At 38.4% G+C, this 23733-nt stretch overlaps 1 protein-coding gene and 1 long non-coding RNA gene across 3 annotated transcripts in view; one reads left to right on the forward strand and one right to left on the reverse strand.

The window, feature by feature from the left end:
• The window catches only part of IQCM (IQ motif containing M), a 143854-nt gene extending 121096 nt beyond the window's left edge, over positions 1 to 22758 (forward strand). For both annotated transcript variants that reach the window (XM_071753692.1, XM_071753693.1), the window contains exon 13: positions 22470 to 22758. In XM_071753692.1, coding sequence (XP_071609793.1) covers positions 22470 to 22567 — 98 coding nt within the window. In that variant the 3' untranslated portion in view covers positions 22568 to 22758. The remainder of the gene's footprint in view (positions 1 to 22469) is intronic.
• On the reverse strand, positions 20096 to 20984 carry LOC139800237 (uncharacterized). The gene is made up of 2 exons (XR_011727669.1): positions 20862 to 20984; positions 20096 to 20284 (listed from the first exon to the last, which is right to left on the reverse strand). It is a non-coding gene; the product is annotated as an uncharacterized lncRNA (long non-coding RNA).
• Positions 22759 to 23733: the final 975 nt, after the last annotated feature.

The following is a 23733-nucleotide window of genomic DNA, read 5'->3' on the forward strand; positions in this document are numbered from 1 at the left end:
CCTTGTCAGTTCCTCCCACACCTTCATGGGAATTTCCTGCATTTCATTTAGTCTTTAAACCTCTTTCTGTGATGTGTGGTCCCAAACCAGCACTCTGTAGGTTGTGCAAAGTAGTGAAATTTAAGGACACTGAAAGATGGTTAAATGTCTCTCTCTGCAAGTATAGGTTGTTTTCCAAATGTGTATATAAATGAAAAGATTGGTGGTAAGGAGTAAGTGGCAGAGGAGACTGGGAGCCATCCCTTGTCTAGACAGTGTTCAATGTTCTGTTGCTGCATGCAGATGAAAAGAGCACTGGATTGACATTAAGCCAGTTGTGCTCAAGCTTGATGTGTTAACAAGGTAGTCTCCTTCTCCCATCACTTTTCTCAAGTGTCTTCATGACAGCTGCTGAGCTCAAAAAATTATTATTCAGAAGATACTTTTCTGTCTCACTCTAAGTTGCAGGGTCTGTTGTAAAACTAATTTTTCATTACTTTATTTTCTTAGGTAATAATTCATGAGAGCTGTAAGCCTCTGGTTGAAAATGAAATGTAAGAGGAATTTTTGTATTACCTGCAGACATAAAAGGTTCTTCTAAGGGAAATATGCAAAAGCTTTGCCTTGTTTTGGGTGTATCATTATAATGGTCTTTACCTGTGCTTGAACTGGTACTATGATACTATTATTATACTGTTTTGGGAGCCTGATCTCTGTCTGCTGGAAATAGTAATAATTTTATTTTAAATTAATTTTAAAGAAGCAAGGCTGGTATACAACACTTGAAGACATTTTTGTGAGAATATTGAGGTCTACCAATACCTAAAGTATTTATGTTCTGTCCTTATGCAAGTCAATATTCTAGATAATGATTCTTCATTTAAAACACTCAGATCTTTGATAGCATATTGGCTTGTCAGATGTTGATTATAATATAGACAAGAATAGTGATGGAGATTCAAATGAGATTCTGATAGTAAGATCTAACTCTGGAGAGGTTTCGAGCTTTTTTGCTCAGTGACCAGAGTACTGCATCTTTTGAGTGACAGCAGGTATTGAACTGATTGACAAGAAAGAGGCAGCAGTTGCCTTGACAAGAAGTTAGTCTGTGTAAGAGGGACTTTCTGTAGCTTAGAGACTCAGCTTTCAATAAACATTTTAGCTCTAGATAGTCCTGGAAACTGAATGTTCCTCTGTTAATATTTGTATACACTAGGAGATTCATACAGCCCTTTTGTGCTTTCTCTGTCTGTTTCTATGGCTTCTGAGGTCCATTTTGGTTTCAGTGGGTAACCAAAGCCCCCACTTACCAACTCATCTATAGGCAGCATTTTTGCTGTTTTATGAAGATCCAAGTCAGGATAAATATTCTTTCAACTGTGATTCTATTTAATTCAAGAGTGGAAGTTCCCAAAGGGATGCTAGTACACCATCCATGTAAATTATGGGTGATGTCAGAGTGTACCTTTACTTTTTAATCTAAGTATAAAAATTCTACATGTGTTTAAATAAGCAGAAATTAAGATTTTGAACTTTTCAACATAAATTAGGTTGATTTTTAAAAATAGCATTGATACACAAGGCGTGTTTCCACAACACTTCTGCACTTAAGTCAACTTTCATTGCTCATACATTACCAGTAAGTTGTGTGCTAACATCTTTTAAAGAATGAGTAATCTTCACTGTTTTAATTTAACTGAAAAATGGAAGCTAATATTAATTTTCTCTTGGAAAGACAACTTTGTGAAAATGTACCTTCCTACTCAGTCTGTTTGTCAGCTCTTATTTTCAGATTGCTTTAATGATTGAAGAGTCAGGGCATTGTGGTTTAATTCACATTTAATTCTGTCACTGTAGTAAGCTTTGCAAGCATCTCAGCTTTCCATATGGAACAGTTTTGGTATCTGAAAATTGGACAGTATTTCAAATTTCCTTTTTCAAATTTACTTGTAGGTGGAAGAAGGTATAGTTTCCTTATTTAAATAATGGCATGGGTGATGAACCAATCCTTTTATTTGACTGTGTGAGGAATTTGAAATAAATACTGAGCTGTATAATACTATCAACAATGCCATATGTCAGCTTTTCTCTATTAGCCTTATAGTATAACATTTCCTTTTTACAGCTAAAGAAATAATAGGATTTTTTACTTTACCTGTTACAAAAGCTTGTTCCTCTATTGAAGCAGATCATGGGAAATTTTTTTTTTGTTGTAAAATATGATTCTTTTTTTCAGTGTTTTACTGCTAGAGTAGGAATACCACAAAACTGTTGTTACAATTGCTGGAGCTACGTATAGATATACACCCTGAAATCACCAATATTGATAGTACAGTTGTGAGCTCTGGTTACTTCAAATGGAGAGGTTGCAAAAAGTTTTTTAAAAGAAGTGTTTCCTTGAGGAACTAATTTAGAAATCCACTCTTTACTACCAGAGCCTCTAGAAGTCAGTGACAATGTTCAGTGGTGATGAAGCTCAGTTTCTTAAAACATGCAGGAGGAGGCCCACAGTAATCTGTTTTCTCATTGCTACCTATCTCATGAGTGTAAAGAATGTCCAAGAACCTCTGCCAGAGATGGTTTCCTGCTGAGATTCAGAACAGACACAATTCTCACAATTCTAGCAGCCTTTCCTTTTGCTGCTGGACTAAACTGTGATAAGAAGGCCCTGAAAGTACCATATCTTACTGATGAGGACAGTTGTAATATTCCTTGGTGTTATCATTTATGTGAACAGAAGCTTTGTAAACAGGGACTCAGAAATTCTATGGGAAAAGAAGAGAAGCAGAGAGTAAGCAATTTCCAACAGAAGGCTGAAGTACTCACACTTCAAGGGGAAGGGTGATTATTATACTACCTGAGCAAGAGAAGATATTGCAGGGCTTTAAATAAAATAAGAGTAAAGAAACTCTTTCTTTTAGCTTTGACGTGATTTTTCCCTGTTTAATTTACATGGTATAGCTTCAAAAATAAAAAGAGAAGATATTGAAGGGCCACTCTTTTCATATGGTGTCAGTTTGGGATAAAGGAATAAAAGCTTCTAATCTTTCAACCATTAATCTCTGCAAGATGTCGTGAAGACCAGAATTAGAGCAATATGTGGTCTCTGCCGCCTTTGACTGTTGTGACTTGAGACACTTTTGATCACTGAAAAAGAAAATTCAACACTTGAAAAGCACACGGACCAGTAGAATTTCCACAACAATGCAATTCTCCATTTACATCCCAACAGGGTCAATTTTCAGGGCATTCACATAAGAAAAAATATACTGTTCTCACGATTGTTTGTGTGTGCAGTTCTCCATACCCCATGCTGTAAATATACTCCACAGTGTCAGATCCATGCTGTGACCAACAATAAAGGCCCAGTGGGCTAGGCTAGCAAGATCTACTGCATGTGTATATTTTTTCCTTTGCATTTTTGCACAGCTGCTTCTTCCCCTGCCTTAGCCTGGCAGTATGGCTTGCTATAGTCTGGGGGACTGTAAAGCCGACTCTAAAAAGCACATTGGAACAGCATTTGGACTCACAAATGAAAGCTCAAGCTCTCTACCACAAGGTCTTTATTTTCTAAATGCTTTCAGAGTTAGAGCAGGACAGAAAAGCTGCACATTGACTGGAGTATTTGTTGAAGTTGTAGATAAAGTAGTGGGATTTTAATGCCTCATTTAGGGTGAGAATTGTGTCTCTTTTCCTATGTGACATTACACATTGGAGCACACCTTGGCTTCCTGAAATGTGCTGGGTATCAAAGGAATCTGAACTAAAATTCAGCATAAAAGTCCTTGTAAAATACTGGAAATTACACCTGCATTGCTCAGAAAAGAAGAATGTCATTTAACAAAAGGTCAAAAACAGGGCTTGAAATGATTTAATCTACAGTGGGGGGTTATTCCCTTTCCCAGTCCCTGCCCTTGGCTTCTGTAACATGGGGGGTGTGACCAGAGTCCTTGCTGGTGAAGGCTGAGGCAAAGTCATTGAGTGTCTCAGACTTCTCTGCATCTTTGATGACCAAGATGTTAGTGTAATGTTTCTTTTTCAGTTTTATTAGACAAACACAACATAATTATCTGCTAAGAATAACTTTTCCAAAAGGCTTTGATAATGAGAAATGAAAAATTCTATACCTGTGTACATATATACATGCATTTATGTATAAATATACAATATATTAACATCCATATTTAATTATTCTTTATTTTATCACAAAAAAAAAATTAAGGCATGTGCAGCTATTAATTTTAATTTTTTTTTTTACTGAAGTAGTCAGCATCTTTTTATCTGCATCCTCTGAGTGAAAGATGTCAATATTCTTCAGTGATACATTTTGTTTAAAAATCTTCCACGTATTTGAAATACAAATTTCAAACCCTTCAAAATATGAGAGAAAATTTTTAATCAAGCTGTCACTTTTTTTAAAGTTCCACGCATCTGAATTATCATTATTTCTTTTAGAACCATGACAAAGTTTAGAAATATCAAAGATAACATCAAAAAAGTTTGTATTTTCTTTTCTTAAATGATGCTTATTACTGCACTGTCAGTTGCTTCTTATCATGAAACCAGATATAATAATTTATACAGAATAATAATCAAATAGTATCATAAAGAGATTCTTTTTATATACTTGCAACCTAATGGGCCAAGAACAAGAATCCTAATTGAAATCAAGTCAAGTTAGCCTCTATTAGAGAGTTTACAAAATCAAGATATCTTAAAGGTCTGTAAGGATCTTACAAAGAGACCATAAAGGATTTCAGTATGAATGGAGTTGGAATTCTGCCGTTGAACTAATGATTTAAAGTGCTGAGAAATATTGTTGTTGAATTCATAGCAGAACAAGGAATATTTGTCCTTCTCTGCAAATGCTTTGGAGGCAATTTCTGTCCCAGCAGTTGCATGCAGGAATCTGTGCTACAAGAAAAGGAGTAAAAAGTATTTTCCTTGCAAATTAGTCAGAATGCTGGAAAGTCAGATTAATTTTAGAAAATTATGTTTTTAGTTACAAGAATTTATAATTAAATAGATCATCTGAACAGAAATGATGATTAAATTATCCTATTTATTAAATATACTACTAGTCTGTTCATTAGAAATACAGCAAATTTTGTGGGATTTGTTAGAGTTCTTACTTACCATTTGAGAGCTCCCTTGAATTAGGATTTCGTAATTCATGTTAAGTGGTAAAATGCTTGCAGTTCTTTATGAAGAACTGTAGAGCAGGAACACTATGGTACCTTTTAGCCCCCTATATTAAAACATTACACACAAAAGGAAAATCTAAGTTTCATCTCCTGTGGTTACTGGAATAGATATGCAATCAGCAAATGAACAGATCTGCTAACCTTGTTCTCGTTTTAGGGTAGATAGTAGAATAAAATTCTGAGCAAGCTAAAAGGCATTCAGGTTTGACTCCAGTAATTGCCACAAAGCCTTGACTTCCAAGGACCATAATTACCTCAAATTGCTGCAGTGTATTGTATCTGTAGCAAATATACAAACACATACAATTTTTATAACTTAAAAGCTTTGGAATTCCACAGCAAGAAGAGCTGTATTTCAAAATTCTATTCAGAGTGTTACCCTGAAATTGGATCCATTAGAAACCAGAACTGCAGAATTACAGGTAAAGAACATGATACTCAGAATAGTGAAGCTGAAAGCAAGACAGAGTTTAAAAATAACCATAATAATGTAATAATAATAATGTTTCTTAACATCACAATTACCACCTACTATTCCCAGATAAATTCCTGGAGATATCTTGTATCTTCCTGATCATTTTTTAAAAAGTAAGGCTAATCTGAGGGGGAAGTGAGAGATGGGTAGAAAGGTTACATGTGTACAGTCGAAAAACCTGGTACTCTCAAATCTGTGATTCATGCATGCAGTCCTTAGAATGTGAAATTCAGTGACAAGATTGATTTCTAAAGCCCTAAGAGTAAGTTACATTTTATGAAGCCAGAAAATCTTTAAATCTTACTTACTTGGCTCTTGAAACATGTACACTGTTTATCTCTATAAAGCTATTTATATTCTTTTTGCCTGACCTAGCTAATTAGCCTGCTAGTTTTCACGTATATGTTTGTGTGGTTTTTCTCTAATAATTAAAAATTAAATTATTTTAAAATACAAAAAAAAAAAAAAAATTCAGTGAATTAACTTTCTTTGAAATTAATATAAACTATGTGTTTTTCAATCCTACAAAAGTGCCTGCTTGCATTTCCTTTGGGTACTATAGGCAAAACATTGCTTACATCTATTTCACTTTATGCCAGTGGAGATTTTTAATATAACAGGAGTCATATTGCTGAATATCTTCTGTGGCCCAGGCATTCCATTTTCTAGTATTTATAACTGCTCTCAGGGTTTCAATCACAAGACAAAATGCTGAAGCTGTTGCTTAGCGAACTCCTTTCATCAGCAGGAAAGACATTTCTGAAGATATAGTTCAAATTAAGAAATTTGAACCAATGATTTTAGTGATCTGACAGTTTGAGTTCCTGATAACTCAGTGGCTGGTGAGAATGACAAATTATCTGCAGGGACATAACAAGCTGCATACCTGCAGTTATTTTCACTGCTACATGACATAAAACCAGGGTCTAGGATTAATAGGCTCATAGCTCAATGAAACATTGGACATGTTATAAGAAAGAGCTAAGAATCACTGAGGAGACAGTTTCTAGTCAAAGTGCTAAAAAAATAGTAATCCATTTATTTCAGGGCAGTTTTTGCCCCCCAAGAGTCGTTATTACTGGCCTTAGACCTCTGCCTTATTCTCTTGCACAGTCTCCAGCCAGTACCATATTTAATACAAATACTTCCAGTCCTGAGTAATATATTAGAGTGAGTAATGTTTTAGAGTTAGCAATGTAGTGCAAAGGTTTAATATTGGCTAATCTATTTTCAGTTCCTTATCCTGAAAATAATATTTCCTTGTCCTGTTGGCATCTCCAAAGAGTCTAGTGAACAGGTGGGGTATTTTCTTTCCAGGAAATGTCAGTTTGATGTCTTGAAGCAGATGCAGTTTTCCCCGCCATAGTGTGGGTCTAGCTTCTGACTTAATAGGAACTCTAAATAGCTGACAGGTGATAATACATCTAGTCAGCTCAAAGCATATTCTGACTATAATGCCAGCTAGGAAATGGGAAACTTTCACTTCTGCAATGGTGATCTCAGTCATCACCTTTAAGAGCGTGCAATCATGTCTAAGAACTTTCTGATTAGCAAATCGAATCAGCCACTTTAATAGATAAATGCAATTGATGGTTATGTGTATAGAGATATTATTTTGTAAAACAGCTCATATACTGGTTATCTGATCTTAAAAATAATTTTCAGGGAAGATGAGATAATGAAAATCTCCATTGTAAGCATCTCTTAAATGAGGGAGGATGCAGAAGTCTGTATCTAATCTGACCTCTGATTTCAGCTCCAGAGCAAGGAGCAAACTGCCAAGTAATTCTTTTCTTCCAGAAACACATTTTCACTTCCTGAGCACTTTGAGTGGATCAAGTCTGGCTCTGTCAAGGCAGTTCCAAGTGTGGCTCTGTCAATGCAGTTCTCATAGGCTGAAAGCTTTTTGACAAGGCTTTGGTAATTTTTTAGTGACTTCTGCAGTCATACTGGTTATTCAAACTTGCATTATTTATTCTCTGAGATAAGGCACAGGAAAGAAAAGCAAGGGAAGGGGAGTTCAGATGCTAGGTTTTTTTCATTAGCTCTCAATCCTACTGTCTCTCTTCAGTCTTTCCTGGTCTGAGAGAGAACCATCTGCTCTTCTCATCTTCTAATTTTCTCCAGCACTTGATCCAGCATTTAGAAAGCAATATTTTCTTCTAGATAATAATTTTCTCCCTGAGAGCTGCACTGCTGAGTATGCTCATCTAATACCCAATTTTCAGTCCTACTCTGGCTAGTTCTTGGGGTATGTTATTGCAAACTTTTTACTCTAAAATGAATATCTGACATCATGCTGAGGTGGCATCTCACTCCAGGTTGCAGTCAATTCCTGGTCTGAATCACAGCCTTACACAAAGGGCTTTAGGGTTACCAACACAGCCTGTGGAAACAAGGGAGATGGAAGCCTGAGGTAGCTGTTTGAGCACCATTAATGTGCAGGAGCAACAGTGCAGATTTATGAAACAGAAAAGTTCTTCACATTCCAACTGCATGTAATACAGATGGGCTGTTTGACTTAGCTGTAAAGGACAAGATGAGCTTTGAGAAATAATACTCCTACAGTGTAAGGAGATACCCACAAATCCTACATTTCCTCCTTAAATGCAATGGTTTTCACTCCTTTTTTTTCACTTAGCAAAATAGATGTATAGATGTATTCCCTTTGCCTTCCTTGGTATAGCCTGGCAATCCAAATGATGAGGATTTGGTCCTTTGTTCATTTGCAGCAATGTAAACTCGATTTTCATGATCTTGTTCTGGTGTGGTGTAATCTCCGGTACAGAATATGCTCTTGAGTGTGGTAAAATTGCTTAAGATATTACAAGATATTAAATCAAAAGAAATTATGTCTGCTCAGTTTGTGACACCATGCTATATACCTATCCTGGGTGAGAAAAATCTTTGAGATCTTGTACATGCAAAGAATGACAAGCCATGAGAAGAAAATATTTAAACTTCACGCCTTCAAAAATTCAGTTATCTCATTTTTTGTCATCAGGAAGTACAAATGAATTAGACTGGATGGTGGGTAAATTATTTGCCAAACCCCACTTTTTAGAACAACAGTGATTTTGAGCTGCTGTGCTGAGTAGCACACCAAAGGGATGGTTCTGCCTGTTGCCATTGTGTGCTACAGAAATGGACATCATGTGTGTAGCTAATAGACAGACAGAATGACTGAACAACAGACTGATCAGCTTTATTTGCTAGGTCTGAGACTCAAGGAAGGATAATGCCTGGCAAGTTAAAAACTCCTGAAAAATGAGATTGAGAATAGAAAGGATGACACAAGTCTAACAATAGCCTGGTGAATGGCGACATTGTCATTCTGGGTGAAGATCTGCTGGAGTCAAATTGAATAACAATGCTCTTTTTTTTCATTAAGGCCATTAAAATCTGGAAGGCTATGGGACCTGGAAAGACATAAAGGTTTTAAAAAGCAATGAGGAGAGTCTAATGCTCATTGCTGCATACTTACTTGGAGAGCCCAATTAAGTAACCGTGCTAATTTGTGCTCTCGGAAAAATCTAAGAGGAAAAGCCTCATTTTTGCTGCTGCATTGGTTCAGAAAAAAGCCAACAAACAAAACAAAACAAAACCCTACAATTTTTTCTCAGTATATAAGTATTACCAATTATTTTTGGAGGGCAAAATAATTTCTACTTCTAACTGGAGATAATTGTTATTTGAGAGTAACATCAAAATGTAGGAATTCACCAAGATTCCTTCTCTGTGCCTCACAATACTGTTTCATTGGAGTGTCTCTGGGAATATTGCATACTCTATTGTTTTTTGGAAGTACTAATATTAGCATGAAATGTGATAAGAATTATTTAAGAAGCTAATTGCATGCTCTCTATTTGGCATTTGGATTTTGCATCTCTAGCATTCGTCTTTCCAGAGAGCTTTATTTAGTTTCTTTTAATACCCTGTAATTTAATAATTGTAGTGGGAGGCTAAAGAGAATGTGGAACAAGGAAAGATTTGCATATTTCTTTGATACAGTAGTTTGTGAGAGGCTATGACCTTTTTTTTTTTTTTTCCCTCATCTTAAAAAGCAGTTTTGCTAAGTCTGGAATGAACACTACAGAGCATGGAGAGACCAGACAGGGAGCCTGTATCATCCCTTATTCCATTCCTTTGTCATATGACTAAAGGAAGACTGCATCAATCAATCAAAGCTCTGTAAAGCAGTATTAAGCAACGTAATTCTTGATTAAATCTTGCTTTCAGTGTAGATACCAGCCTGAAGAAAAGATCTTTAAAACCAAATCGTACCATAAAAGCGGGAACAAAAAATAAAAAAGGCCTCTTTCTGTTGCCCTAAGACTATGCTGAAAAGCACATCTGAAAAAAATTGTGGCTGTGACTTCATGTTTGAGTTTTTGCCTGTTAAAACATATTCCTACAGGCCTCTGTTTTTTGCACTTGTAACCCGAGTAAGAAAATGGCATGCAAGAAAGAAATCTTCTGGAAAGATTGGCTAATGGCTGTGTAAACAGCAAATGCTTGCCACATATGGGCATTAGGAGTTTTTATTGCAAAGACTCAGTGACTACTGTGAACAGGGTAGAGCTCTGAAATATGGTACTAAGACAGATATTTCGGGTGAGGCTCAGAAGTAGCTTGGCAGTATCTTTACCAGAGGCTCTGGGACATTTTACTCAGAATAAATGTAAAAAAAAGAACTATAGCAGCTGAAAGTCAACCCTGTACTGTGCTGCTTGGGTCTTCAGCAAGTGCCTGGGTGATGTTGTCCTGGTTTAGAGGACCAGGATAGAAAACCTTGCCTGGGTCCCCACCAGCAGGTGCCAGGCTATGGATGTGGCAGTGAGAATGTGGAGCAGCTGAGCCCGTGGTAAGAGAGGATGGGTCAGGAGACCCAAATGGATCAATCACAGTGTTCCTGCCCATGGTGCTCAGTATAAAATGGCTCCCAAAAGAGTCCTCTGGAGGCTTCTCTGGCTGGTGTGCTACCTGGGGTAAGGTCTGCTCCTGCTCATGTTCTCCCTGGAGACCTACAGGTCACCTTCTGCCTTCCCAGGCAGGACCAGCTTGGTTGCCCCAAGTCTGTTGCGAGCTGTCCCTGAGACCCTGGGCTTGGGCACCCCCTTCTGCTGCCCAGTCCAGTGTGGGACTGTTCTGGTTGGGCAGTAATGACACCTGAGGAGGGCAAGCTCCACATTTACATATTTGTCTATACATTTGTTTTTTCTTCCAAGCTTGAAGTCTCTCTACTTTATTCCCTTCTTCATCTTCCCCTGGGAGGGTGGTGGGGAATAACAGAGAGCATCTGTCACTGTCCATTTAGTGTCTGAAACAGTGACAGATGTGAATGAAGGGGACGCAATCTACAAAACAGGGCTGAAGAGTCACCTCATGTAAGCAAGGAGATGCCTGCGAAGGAATCCTCTGCATGACACTTTGTGGAAAGCTCACATGCTGGTGTGCCTTTGGAATGTCTGCACACTCACGTGTGCAATGTGGAGGATGAGGATGGAGAATTAGAGACCTGCACATGCAGGTACAGGGCCGTGGTCTTGTTGGGATGATGGAGAGATGGTGAAATGGCTCGTGTGGTTGGGGTGCTGCAGTGGAGTGATGCAGGCTCTTTAGGAAGTACAGGCTGGGAAAATGAGGGGGAGGAGTTGCTCTTCATGTGAGTAAGAAGCTGGAATGCACAGAGGTCTGCCTGGGGATGGGTGACAGTGTGTTGGGTGTCTGCTGTGGGCTGCATCAGGAAGAATGAGTGTATGAAGCCTTCCACAGGAAGCTAGGGGTAGCCTTACGTTGACAGACCCTGCTTCTCATGGGGAATTTTCACCATTCCAGTATTTGCTGGAGGGGCAATATAGCAGGGTGAAAGGGAATTCTGGGAGACCATTGATGAAAACTTGTTGACAGGAAATGATGAAGGAAAAAATGAGGGGAGGTGGTCTACTGAAGCTCATACTTCCAAGTAAGAGAGGGCTTACTGGGGTTGTGAAGGTCAAAGGCAGCAGAGAGGGTTACTGTGGTTTAACCCAGTCTAACATATTTTAGTTGGTTGCATTTCATCCTTGCATAGCTTATAGCCATCACAGTAGTTATGAAGACAACTTTTCATCAGTTAATAATAATAGCCCTATAAAAAAAAAAGGCTTTGTACTGTGCCACCGTTTCTTTGCTTTCTCTGCTAAGATCAGGAGAGACAGAAGTAATTTCTACAAATCTCTGTAGTTTGCACAGCAGCTTCATGTTTTCTGACAGTGGATGTCTGATGTCGTGAATGTACAGATCATAGTATTTTATCTTCATGGCTTCTAATAGCAGAATTATTCTAGATATTTTTTTTTTTTTAATCTATGACAGCTGAAAATACAGAGAAAAGTGAAAATTACAGGCCCCCAAACCATAAGGTACTTTCATTTATCGTTATTCATAAAGGTCAGTTATTTCTATCAGAAGACTTAAGTCTTGTTTTCCCAAGATTCACTCAGTGATAAAATAGTAAATCCTTATGAGACAAAAGATGTGTTTGTTGCTATGTATTGGCTTTCAACTGAGGAGGAAGTTTTTTGCCCTCAAATATAAAACATAATGAAAAATATGTCTTGGCAAAAATTGAAAAAAATGCAAAGGGATCAACTCTGATTTAGGGTTTTTATTTCAGCACTTCTATTTTGTCATATGGCTCCCTGGCTGATTTCTCTGAAAGAAAATGTTGACTTTCCAGGAAACTCTGAGCTTTCTTAAATGGCTGGAATTTGACAAAGGACTGAGTAAGGATTACTTGCATGAGAACAATTTTATAGCAACTGCTTCCCAGATACGTGGTATCTTTTTATGTTTCAGGAGTGTTGTATGAGGACATGATCACAAATACTGTTGTGAAATCTTAATTTTCTTTCTCATTTCCTCAGAGTTTAAAGAATTCTTTCTTCAAATGCAGCAGTAGAAACAATGTTCTTCTTCAGCAAGCAATCTTGGACAGATTGCAGAAATCTGTTAAATATTAATTTCATTAAAGTTGAATACTCAACTAAGATTAATTGCAGTGCTGTGTAAAAATAATTTCATGGATTTATTTTAAGAAAGATGCAATTAAATGTATGGAAAATTGAAAGTAGTGTTCTAAATAATACAGTGAAGGCTCTAGTAATTTAATTGTATATTTGAGGGTAATATAGGTACAAATACAAGAAGATTGTATGTACTTACCTATATGCATATGCATGTGTGGATGTTGGGCACACACAACTAAAAATATATGTATAGGCATGACTGGTGGACCAGGAAATAAAGTAGAAAATAAACTGGTCTTGGACAGCCAGCCTACAGAGGTCCTGTCTGTGCCTGTCCAAATTACTGGTCTGAATTCTGGCATCCTTTTGCATCAACCTGTTAGCAACTCCATTTCCTGACATGGGGGGCTTAGCAGCACAGAACTGTGACTGGGTATGTGCTGATCCAGACTCATCCCTAATCTGGGCTTTTGGGCAGGCTGGCTGCTGGAGTATGGTGTAGCAGGATTAGTTGACAAGAAGTACAGGTGCAGTGGTGATGTCCCCACAGAATGTGATTGGACATATGATTGGAAATAGTACATAATTTAGAATATTATGAAATAATTGTGGTGTCTATTCCCCACTTGCTGCAGAGTTTTTTCAGGGAAATGAACCTTTTAATTTTTTTGCTTGCTCAATCATATTTCTGTCTGTCCTTTCTCTTGTGACCCATCCACTGTGTGGATATTTTTGCAGAGAGACCAAAGATGGATGAATGAGTAGGAAGGGAGAGACATCTCAGGATAACTATTTCTTTCTTTCATATGTGTCTTTGTTGTGGTATATTTCCCCTCTAGAGCATTCTTAGGTTGAAAACAACATTGCGTGAAAACTGAAAATATGTAGCAATGTGCTGTGTGCTTCTTACACTCATTGCTTCAAGACAAATAGCATTGGAATGTAAAATGTCAATATCGCTACAAAAAAATGGAAATACAAAATGAACAATGCAATACTTGTTTCAATGATCTTAGTGTGAAATCCAATGCACTGGAAGGTACTATCACATAAATCATAGAATCATAGAATCATAGAATTGGCTGGGTTGGAAGGGACCTCAGAGATCATCAAGTCCAACCCTTGATCCACTACTGCTACATTTACTAGACCATGGCACTGAGTGCCACATCCAGTCTCTTTTTAAATATCTCCAGGGACGGAGAATCCACCACTTCCCTGGGCAGCCCATTCCAATGTCTGATCACCCTCTCAGTAAAGAAATTCTTTCTAATGTCCAACCTAAATCTCCCCCGGCACAACTTGAGACCTCTTGTGCCCTCTTGTCTTGCTGAGAGTTGCCTGGGAAAAGAGACCAACCCCCCCTGGCTCCAACCTCCTTTCAGGGAGTTGTAGAGAGTGATGAGGTCTCCTCTGAGCCTCCTCTTCTCCAGGCTGAACAGCCCCAGCTCCCTCAGCCTCTCCTCATAGGATCTGTGCTCGAGTCCCTTCACCAGCCTGGTTGCCTCCTTTGGACCTGCTCCAGGACCTTGATATCCTTCCTGAGCTGAGGGGCCCAGAACTGGACACAGGACTCAAGCTGTGGCCTCACCAGTGCTGAGTACAGGGTCAGAATCCCTTCCCTGGACCTGCTGGCCACGCTGTTCCTGATCCAGGCCAGGATGCCATTGGCCTTCTTGGCCACCTGGGCACACTGCTGGCTCATGTTCAGCTTCCAAAGTCCCTCTCTGCCTGGCTGCTCTCCAACCCCTCTGTGCCCAGCCTGCAGCTCCCCATGGGGTTGTTGTGGCCAAAGTGCAGGACCCGGCTCTTGGCCTTGTTGAACCTCATCCCGTTGGAATCAGCCCAACCCTCCAGTCTGTCCAGGTCCCTCACCCTGCATGTTAGGACGATCAAGGGGATGGCTCATATGCTTTTCTGAACCAGACTGGTACCAGATGCTGTTTCTAACCCCTGGCTGGAAAGCGCAGCTACTGTGGGGAAGTAGTTGCTGCTTGTAGCCAAGATGGGACTGGGTATTAACCTTAGTGCTAGAGGAGTTCTGTGGGAACCTTGCTTGTCTGCAAGAGCAGCAAGTGGATGGAGACCTCACCCACCACACAGGAACTTTGCATTTCTGCCCATGCAATTTAGGCCCTTGACAAGTGTATATGTGCTCTGACTAGAAGCTGGCATATTCTGCAAAAGCAGACAGTATCAAAACTATTAGAGAGTTCATGCCTATTACTGCCTCTCTATTGCAGTCCATAGCTAAGACTTTTTTTCCTCTGTATCCTATACTTTTTTTTCTAGGGAGACCAGTTGCTGTAACCAGCATCAATTACTATTTCAAGATTTCTGGCACACATATGTAAAGACTTATCACTTACTGTCATAGAATCATTTTGGCTGGAAAAGACCTTTAAGATCACCAAGTCCAACCAGCAACCTAGCACACTGCCAGCTCCAACACTGCACCAGGTCCCTAAGAACCATGTCTCTGTATCTCTTAAGTCCCTCCAAGGATGATGACTCCCTGGGCAGCCTGTCCCAGTGCCTGACAACCCTGTCAATGAAGAAATTTTTCCTGCTATCTAATCTAAACTTCCCCTGGCACAATGTGAGTCCATTTCCTTTTGTTCTATTGCTCCTTACTGGGGAGAAGAGACCCACACCCACTTTCATACATCATCAGGTAGCTTCTTCTATTGCAATTATGTGGTGGAAAGGAGAATGCAATCCAAAATACAGAAGCCCTAAAGCTTCAATTACAAATACCCTGGCAAACCCACAGGGAGAGAAAAGATGCAGGCTTAAATTCATGATATGTAACCTAGTGATGGTTCTATGTATGAGAAAGCTCACTGTAATACTAAAACCATAGTTACCATTAAATTCATCTCTGCACTAATTTAATTTCAAAATTTTTGCATAGTTTATCTTAGCTAATGAAGGCTGCTGACACAGCAGGTCATGCTGCACAGAGAGGAACTCAACTGTTCTGACTGTAAAATGATTGTCTTCAAAAGGGCAGAATGACACAAATGGGATATCAAACCAGCTGCAAATCTGTATTAGAAAGCTTTACATTTGTGTTAGGTGTCAGGGTTGCATTACCAAAGAAGGGCAAAGATGCTAAGAACATTAGAAAGGCTTTATTTTGCAAATATTTAATAGCATAAGAAAAGTAGCATAAGAAAGAAAGTGATTTGTTTTTCATAATTTCATTCTGCATGTTAATGTCAGCTATACCCAAGTGGATTTTACAATGTGGTTTATTCTAAAAGTACTGATTTGTTTATACTCCAGCATTATTTGAGTAGTTTTGTTTCAGGCTGCTATTCTTATGTCAGGGAGTCTAAATTAGGAACTTTGTGGAGTCTGAGGTGTTTCTAGTAATTTACACAAGATTTTCTTTCTAATTCCTCCATGATTTTTTTAAGGGCTTTTATTTGATTTTATTCTGCAGAAGATTAGGCCTTCATATTGCAAATGTTTTCATTGGGACTGGTATATAAGACTATGAGGGCAAGACACCACCTGAGTAAAATGGCTTGCTTTGAGTGAAATGTACTTTTAGGACAAAGTGCTACGAAAATAATTCAACCTTTCTAGCACAAGCACCCGTAATGAGTCTGATAGACTGCTGCAAAACCCATGAAACCACTTCAAATACATGTTGTAAACTGTGGTCATCCTCAGATGAGTTAACTGCTTGTTACAGCTCCCATGTGCCTCCACACATCCTGGGCTTGAAAGCCCAGGGAATCCTATGGTCCTGCCCCCAGGAGTCAAAGTGCTCTCCAGCCTCTGCTTCCACTTTCTGTTCCACATGTCATTTCTCCCTGGCACCAAGCTCCAGGGTCCCCATGTTTGTCTGTGTGTCTCTCACTCTGATAATTAACTGGTTCCCTTTGATTCAGACTCAGAACCTCCTGTTCTCTTCCACTGCAATCTCAGCTCTTCAGCAATCTTACATTTTGGTACTTTGCATCTGATAAATTTCTTCTTGGAAAACTGAATTCAGGATCACATATTCTGAAATTACTCAGCCTTTCTAAGTGAAATCAGTCATTTCCCATGTGTTTAATAGATGATTTGAGAGGTTAGTCCACAATTAATTTTACCTTGGAAAAATATTGGATGAATGTTCTCTTGAGAAAAATCTGAAGAGATTTGCTTCAGCTTGGTTGAGGAGTGGCTGGTACAGGGACAATGGGAATTTGTAGTCATTGTATTGCATGTCTATTGTATTACAGGGAATGGATTCCAGCAGCAGTGTTACTGCACAGCATTATACAGCAGAATATGTGAGCAGTAGCACTTTCAGTACGCATAAAAAAAGGAAAGATAATGCTTTCCCTGCCTTTAACCAGTATTTATTGGTCCCACACCAGTAAGACCACCATCCTTCATTGACAAATGCAGTTATCTCACTTGGCACCTGGGATGTTTAAATACTAACCACTCTGTGCCTTTTTCTTCTCTCCTTAATACACAGCTCTTGTGAAGAGCTACATAAATAGAAGGTGTGATGGTTTGGCTTTAGCTACACTAAGCCTGTCTTCTTTTTTTTTTTTTTTTTTTTTAATACCCTGGCAACAGTTTTAAGCATCAGTGCTGCATCCATAGGAAGTGTAAATTCCCATGTGTAAATCCCATTAGGGTTAACAGAATTTTAGTTGTGCTGCTTAATAAAATTCAAGTGGATTAACTTTTGAGTAATACAAAACCAGCCACAATGCACAGAACCCAATCTCATAGCACATATGTATCCTGTAGCTAAGGTATGGGAAGTGCTAATGAACATATGGTAAAACAGCTTTCTTATATGTAAAGAAAGTAGAAGATTTTCAGGTTTGTACCTCAACTAATATTTCAATACTGTTTTTTTTTTAGCATTTGTTGCTTTCTTTTCCCACTTCTACTCGGTTTGAAATTATATTCTCCCAGCTTTTGTGCTTCTGGATTTGAATTAGTGATGAGTGGATGGAGACAGCAGCTTTTCCAAGCTGTTGGATCTTATACAGCCTTACAGTGATCATTGAACCCATTGGAGGAACTGGCCAGTGAGAGAGCTGGTACTCATCTGCATGGATTTTAAAAGAATCATAGAGTGATGCTACCATATTTTAGGAGGATATCCCATGTCACATGCATAACACTGCATGTACTCACACTTTGTGAATTTGAAGTGGTCTATAGTATTAGATACAGTTTTCCTCTAAGATTACCAGGATCTTTCAGACACTCAGGTAACTCAAGTTGCCTTTCTCCCAGGTGCTGCGAGATTGGATCTGCCAACTTAAAAAAAACCCCATGCTTAAAGTACAAAAACCTTTTTCCCTTGGAAACAGGCAACATTCCTGAACCTCTGGTCCTTGGTGCTGCTGTGAAGCCAAGAGGGAGCTGTGTCTCCATGGGCTGGCAGCTTTCCCTTGACCCTGTGGGGAAAAACCATTCCTCATGGGTGAGGGCCAGCACTCTCTTCTAAATCCCAAATTTAGCTCACAAAAAGCAGACAAAAGGTCTAAGCTTTCTAATGCTCACCTATTGCTGCATTTCTGCTAAAATTCTTTGCTTTCCCCCATTGTTCACATCCTACTCTGCATCTCACTTTGTGCTGATGATGTGGTGAGTTGGGAAACCTGCTCATGTAGAACTAAATTGCAGCCAAGGTTGTGAAACAGCAGATTATCTGATTATTATTTATATTCAGGAGACTGACTGGAAATGTCATGACAAGTTTCAATATTTATTATGTCAGAGAATTCCATAGTCAATAAAAATATAATTTTTTTTCTTTACATGCCAGCCCTGTAACTCTGCCCGGGATCTGAAAGTCAAGCTGCCATCTACTTTTAATGAGTTTTTTGTCAACAGAAACATATACTACAATATTGCTGCTGACTTGAGCCAACATAGGACTGAGGCATTTTTTATAGCTCTGTTGCTTCTGCAAAAAAAGCTGAAGGGAAAAAGGAAAGTAAAAACGAATAATACCCAAAATACTTCTTGCTTTAAAAATAAAAAGTTATGATCCTAAGTAGTTACAGAAACATCAATGGTTCAAAAATAAAAGGCATGCCTTCATAATTTTTTTTTAATTAATATAATGGTATTTTTAATGTCTAATAGCAGTAAACAGATGCAATAGCATTCATCTAAGCAACCAAGGTGGCTTATGCTTCTCTAAGGCATGAAGTATCTTGAACTATGAATCTCAAGGAATGTATAGCTCAGGTTTCCAGCTGAGAGCTTCCTTCTTGTGAAAAGATCCAAATGGCCCCTGGTTACTTTACTTCCAGTGTTCCAGGATATCCTTTGTTTCCTTTTCAATTTCAGCAGTTTTCAGTGGCCAGCTATGCAAAATCTGAATATGTTCATTCTTTTATGCTACCTAAAAATGAAGAATCATTTATAGTTCTTAATGCTTCCTCAGTGAGTAGAGCTTGCAGTTTGATTTGCAGCTTGTGACAAAGTTGTACAGTCCTGCCTTTGCTGAGTTTAAAGTAACTTTGGCCAGGGTGCATAAGATTGCAGAACCTCTGGTACTAACCAATGTAACTTTTATTTACTGCTTCAATTTTAGCATCAAGTGATAGATAAAATATACATATATATATATATATATATACACACAAACACACATATATACATATATATGTGAAAGTAGAAAAATTGCAGAAGGATTCAGTATTATCCTGTCCTTCAAGATGAGGAAACTGAGGCAGTTGTCCAAAGAACTCTGTTGCAGTGCATCAGTCACGTAGTGTATCCCAGGCACCTATTAAAAGCAATGAGAAAGTGCAGAAATGGACAAGTGAAAAGCATTTCACTTAAATGATCTGGTTTATATTTTCCTAATTTCTTTGCCCAAAGGAAAACCATTAGTTCTGAGTATCTTATTGCTATGTGTCATTAGCAAGCTGTGAAGTGGCATTCTCTGCCTTGGGAACACTGCAAGTTAATTTTTAGGTAGCATGGATTTATCTTGGAGAGCTGGCTTAGAGCAGCTTTTTGTTTATCTGCTCTATAAGTATCTTGAGGAGTAATTGTGTAGGATACTTTGTATGGTCAGTTTTTTGTTGGTTTAACAATATGCTGGTTCTAGGGTTTGCTTTGTTGTTTGTTTTTGTGTTTGCTTGTTTTTTTTTTTAATTAAGTACTTCTGGCATTGTTTCCTGCACTTCCTACTCTCCAGTCCCAATTCTAACACATCTCAGTGCTGAGGAAACTTTAAGAAGCCTCAAGTGCCCTATCCAACAAGAAGAGTAGTGGTGAAACAGTCTCCATGTGCAAAATGTGAACAGACCAAATGCATCTTGCAGTGGAAGAGATCAGTTACCCTTCACCTTTCTTATTTTGCCTGTTTGGCTATGTTTGCCTACCAAGGGTCCATTTTTCTTCTTTACTTGAGCAGAATAGGTAAAACCAAAGTTTAAATATGTGTATTATTTAAGTCTTTATTTGGTAATGGATTACTTTATACAGTTCAGTTCTATGGATATGGGTCTATTTTCCACAGATCCTGCCAAGAGAGTTTCCATTCTGGGGCTTCTTGCTTATTTCTTCCAGCTGCTTTTCTTTCTTGTCCCTTCTGTTGTTATTCTCCTCCTGTCTCCTTGTTTTCACTACTGATGGAAGGGAAACTTGGTTAGACTTTGAAATCATAATATAAATGTTCTTGGCAATTGTTTCTTTCTATACTCTTTATAATTATTCTCCAGCAATTCCACTGATACTTTCCAGTTGGAGACCATCACTGAAGATTGCATTGCTCAGTCAGAATGTAAAGGTGCAGATAACATTTTAAGAGGATTCATAAGAAACATGTTTTGACATAAGAACACAGCAGAAGTAACACAGTGACCAAAATTGTGTTGGCTGTGTTGACCAGAGTGATGGGGAAGGACAGCTCTTAGATAGGGCTTCATTTCATGTCTATTCCTAAACTGCCCCACAAAGTCTGCAGCACAAAGTCTGCAGTACAAAGCCTCTTGCCATTCTCACCTTGCAAGTTCACCAGCAGAAAAAAATTGGATTTTTGGGACTTCTTGGCCCAGCCTTCTTCAATGGTGTGGTAGTGGTTAAATGCAGGAAATGGGGATGTGTAGGCATGTGTCCATGCACTGTTGTATTAATGACACAGAGTTTTAAAAGAAAAAAATAACCAAACAAGTTGTATTATGTCTGTAGAAGTAATTTGAGTACCTGCTACTCTGGTGGCATCCGTCCTGGTCTTGTCAGAAGTGAATGGGTCCTCCTTCCTTCCTGCAGAATTAGCAACTGGTGTAGAGGCAGCAAAGTGCTTTTTTTCTCACATGTGAAAGTATTTGCAGAACAAAGTCCTTCGTTTGTTTGTTTGTTTGTCTGTGTGTGTGTGTGTGTGTGTGTTTGTTTTCTCTGCTTTTGGAACATATTAGAAAGCATCCTGCTCTTGTTATTTCTTTTCAATAGTCTATTTTCTGTAGAAAGTAATATCCACATGGTAAACTCCTATTCATCAAAACTGTGCCAAATATGTGGCATTTTAAAGTTAAATATATGTTATTTTATTTTGCTTTAACACAAGCCAAAATACATATCAAGAACATAGCTCAGGATGATGTTGGCCCTATTTTCAAATGAGTATTTACTGTGTGAGGCCCTTCTGTGCAACAAGCTGAGTTGGTAAGGAGCTGCTTTATGAATGCAGCACAGAAAGCTGCATTTCTTCCTCCTCTTACTGTGAGATGACCTTTGAACTGTAAAAACCCCACATTTTTCAATTATTGACACAGCATGCAGAGAATGACCTTGTGTGCCTAGAGCAGTCATACCTGGCTCCCCAGCATTCCAATTCCACTTGTATTTTAGGACTGTTTCTTCCAGGAACATAAAGATAATGAAAAAATTGTTTTGTTTGGGGGAAAGAAAATTCAAGTACTTAGAAGCTTCTGTGTCAACCCTTATATCCTTCTGGAGACATGACTGGCTGATGTACAGGAGGGCATTTTGGTCATACTTTTGTTCCCTCTTGATGGGTGTTAATCAGTCTCTCCTCTTGTCATGTGCTGGTGAAATTTTTCCTCCTTGGCTTGGTCAGGATGAGAAAAATTTCTTAAACACACTCTCCCATTCCTCTGCTACATTCCCATTCCTTGAGTTACAGGATCACATGGCAAATATCTTCCTTTTCTATTATTTTCCTTTATATAATGTTAAAAATTCCTCTTCCTCTTTTTGTAAGGATTGCATTTTACATTACTGTCTCAGCGTTTCTAAAAAATAAGATGTTACTGAGCAACTGTGTAAGCAAATGTTAAGAAAAGCTGTATATTATGGCATGGTCAAATTAAGGATGTGCTATGAGGTTTATAAATAATAACCAAAAAATTGTATGAAGAATTGAGAGTAAACTAAAACTGGTGATTTCTCTTTGACCACACAGAAAACAGTTCTACATGGCCTACAAACTTACTGGCCTGGAGAAATCCAGTAATCCAGTTACTAGGAGTAACTTTGCAGTTTTACATCTTACTTGGACACTTGATCTATGCTTTGCTTGCAAACAAAACATTTTTCTGTAAAGAGAGTCAGGACAGGTCCCTGTGGATAATAATTTTATTTAGAACATGAGCTTGTTATCCCTGAAACAGCCTGAAAATTCATCGTAGCTTTTCAGAATATTCTGAGAATAGTGACTTACCAGTCTTCTCCTGAGAATGTATAATTTGAAGTTTTGAGAGTTGAAATGTTACTGGCTTGTGTTGTCAAACTTCTAATTATTAAACTTCCGATATATTTCTAATTAATAACTGTTGTTTTGTTTTATGGCAGCACTCTCCCGTCAAAAGTCAAAGAAAACTGATTTTCAAGTGTCAGCTGCACTAGTAACTTCTTCAATGAGAGAGTGGAAAAGCAAATCACTTCTCTGATCAGGATTTCTGGTGTCATTGCATGAAAAGTAGCTGGTGAAGTCTTGAGAAATCAAGTTCCAGTGTGGAGATACTCTTCTGTACTGAAAGAATATTATATTTGAGAGCAAAGAGGACACAGGACTCCTTCATGCTGAAGATCTCCTTAATGAGGACAAAAAATAAATGTGAAAATCCAGCAGGTTACATAACTTTAGACCGTTTTTTAAATGTGTGTCAGTTTACATATGGTATCAGAGTGCAGATGGATTAAAGGATATAAACACTATGACATATTCAATATGAAAGAAAAATAAGAAAAATTTAAAACTGTACCAACCAGTAACCTTCCTAGGCAACATACAAGCCAGGGGATTTCTTTTTTTTAGTTGTTTTGTTTGGTTTTGTTTTCTTTTTTCTTTTACCTGTATAAGGGACAAATCTTTATCCTGACAGTGTTCTTTTAGATAAAGAGACAGCATACTGCAGTAAAAATCAAGTAAATGTTTCAAACTATGGGGCCTAAGAGTAAATGGCAAATCTAGTTTTCCTCAGTGGCTGCATTGGTACCCTTGTTCCTAAAACTGGTATAAACCAGTTGTGCAAGATAAAGGTAAGTATTGAGGACTGCAGGCAGGGCTCCTTTCTTTAGTGCTGATGTAAGAAAACCATTGAGGGACATTATTTTCAGAATTTTCTTCCATGCCATGCAGGTACACTAGCAGCTGGTTTAGCATCCAGCTCATCTGCAGGTAAGGGACAAGGAGGGCCCTCTAAAATAGATGTGCTGCTTAGGGTGAAATCTCTACCCATTGCTGGCTGATGCCCTGTAGGAGTTTCCAGCTGTCCATTCCCAGCTGTTCATGTCCCTTCTGCCAAAACAAGGTGCTTAAGCATCTGGCAGAAGAAAATCAATTGGTCATAATTTCTGAGATTAAAAATTACCTGCCAGGGTATCAGTTAGCCACTGTCCACTTTTTTTAGCAGTTAACCACTGATTAGTTTGAAGGCACGAGCATGTTCCATATGAAAAACTGATGCTGCTGCTTTGAGGGTAAACTGGATGAACAGAGGAAAATCTGGAGAAGAATTTAATTTTTTTCTGCTTCTGCGTGGATTCTGCCTGCTTTTGCTCAGTGAAAACAGTAGGGTAACTGAAAGGTTTCCTCTCTTCTTTCCAGCATTTT

This window comes from Heliangelus exortis, chromosome 10, assembly GCF_036169615.1.
Source record: "Heliangelus exortis chromosome 10, bHelExo1.hap1, whole genome shotgun sequence".
Taxonomy (NCBI): Eukaryota; Metazoa; Chordata; class Aves; order Apodiformes; family Trochilidae; genus Heliangelus; species Heliangelus exortis.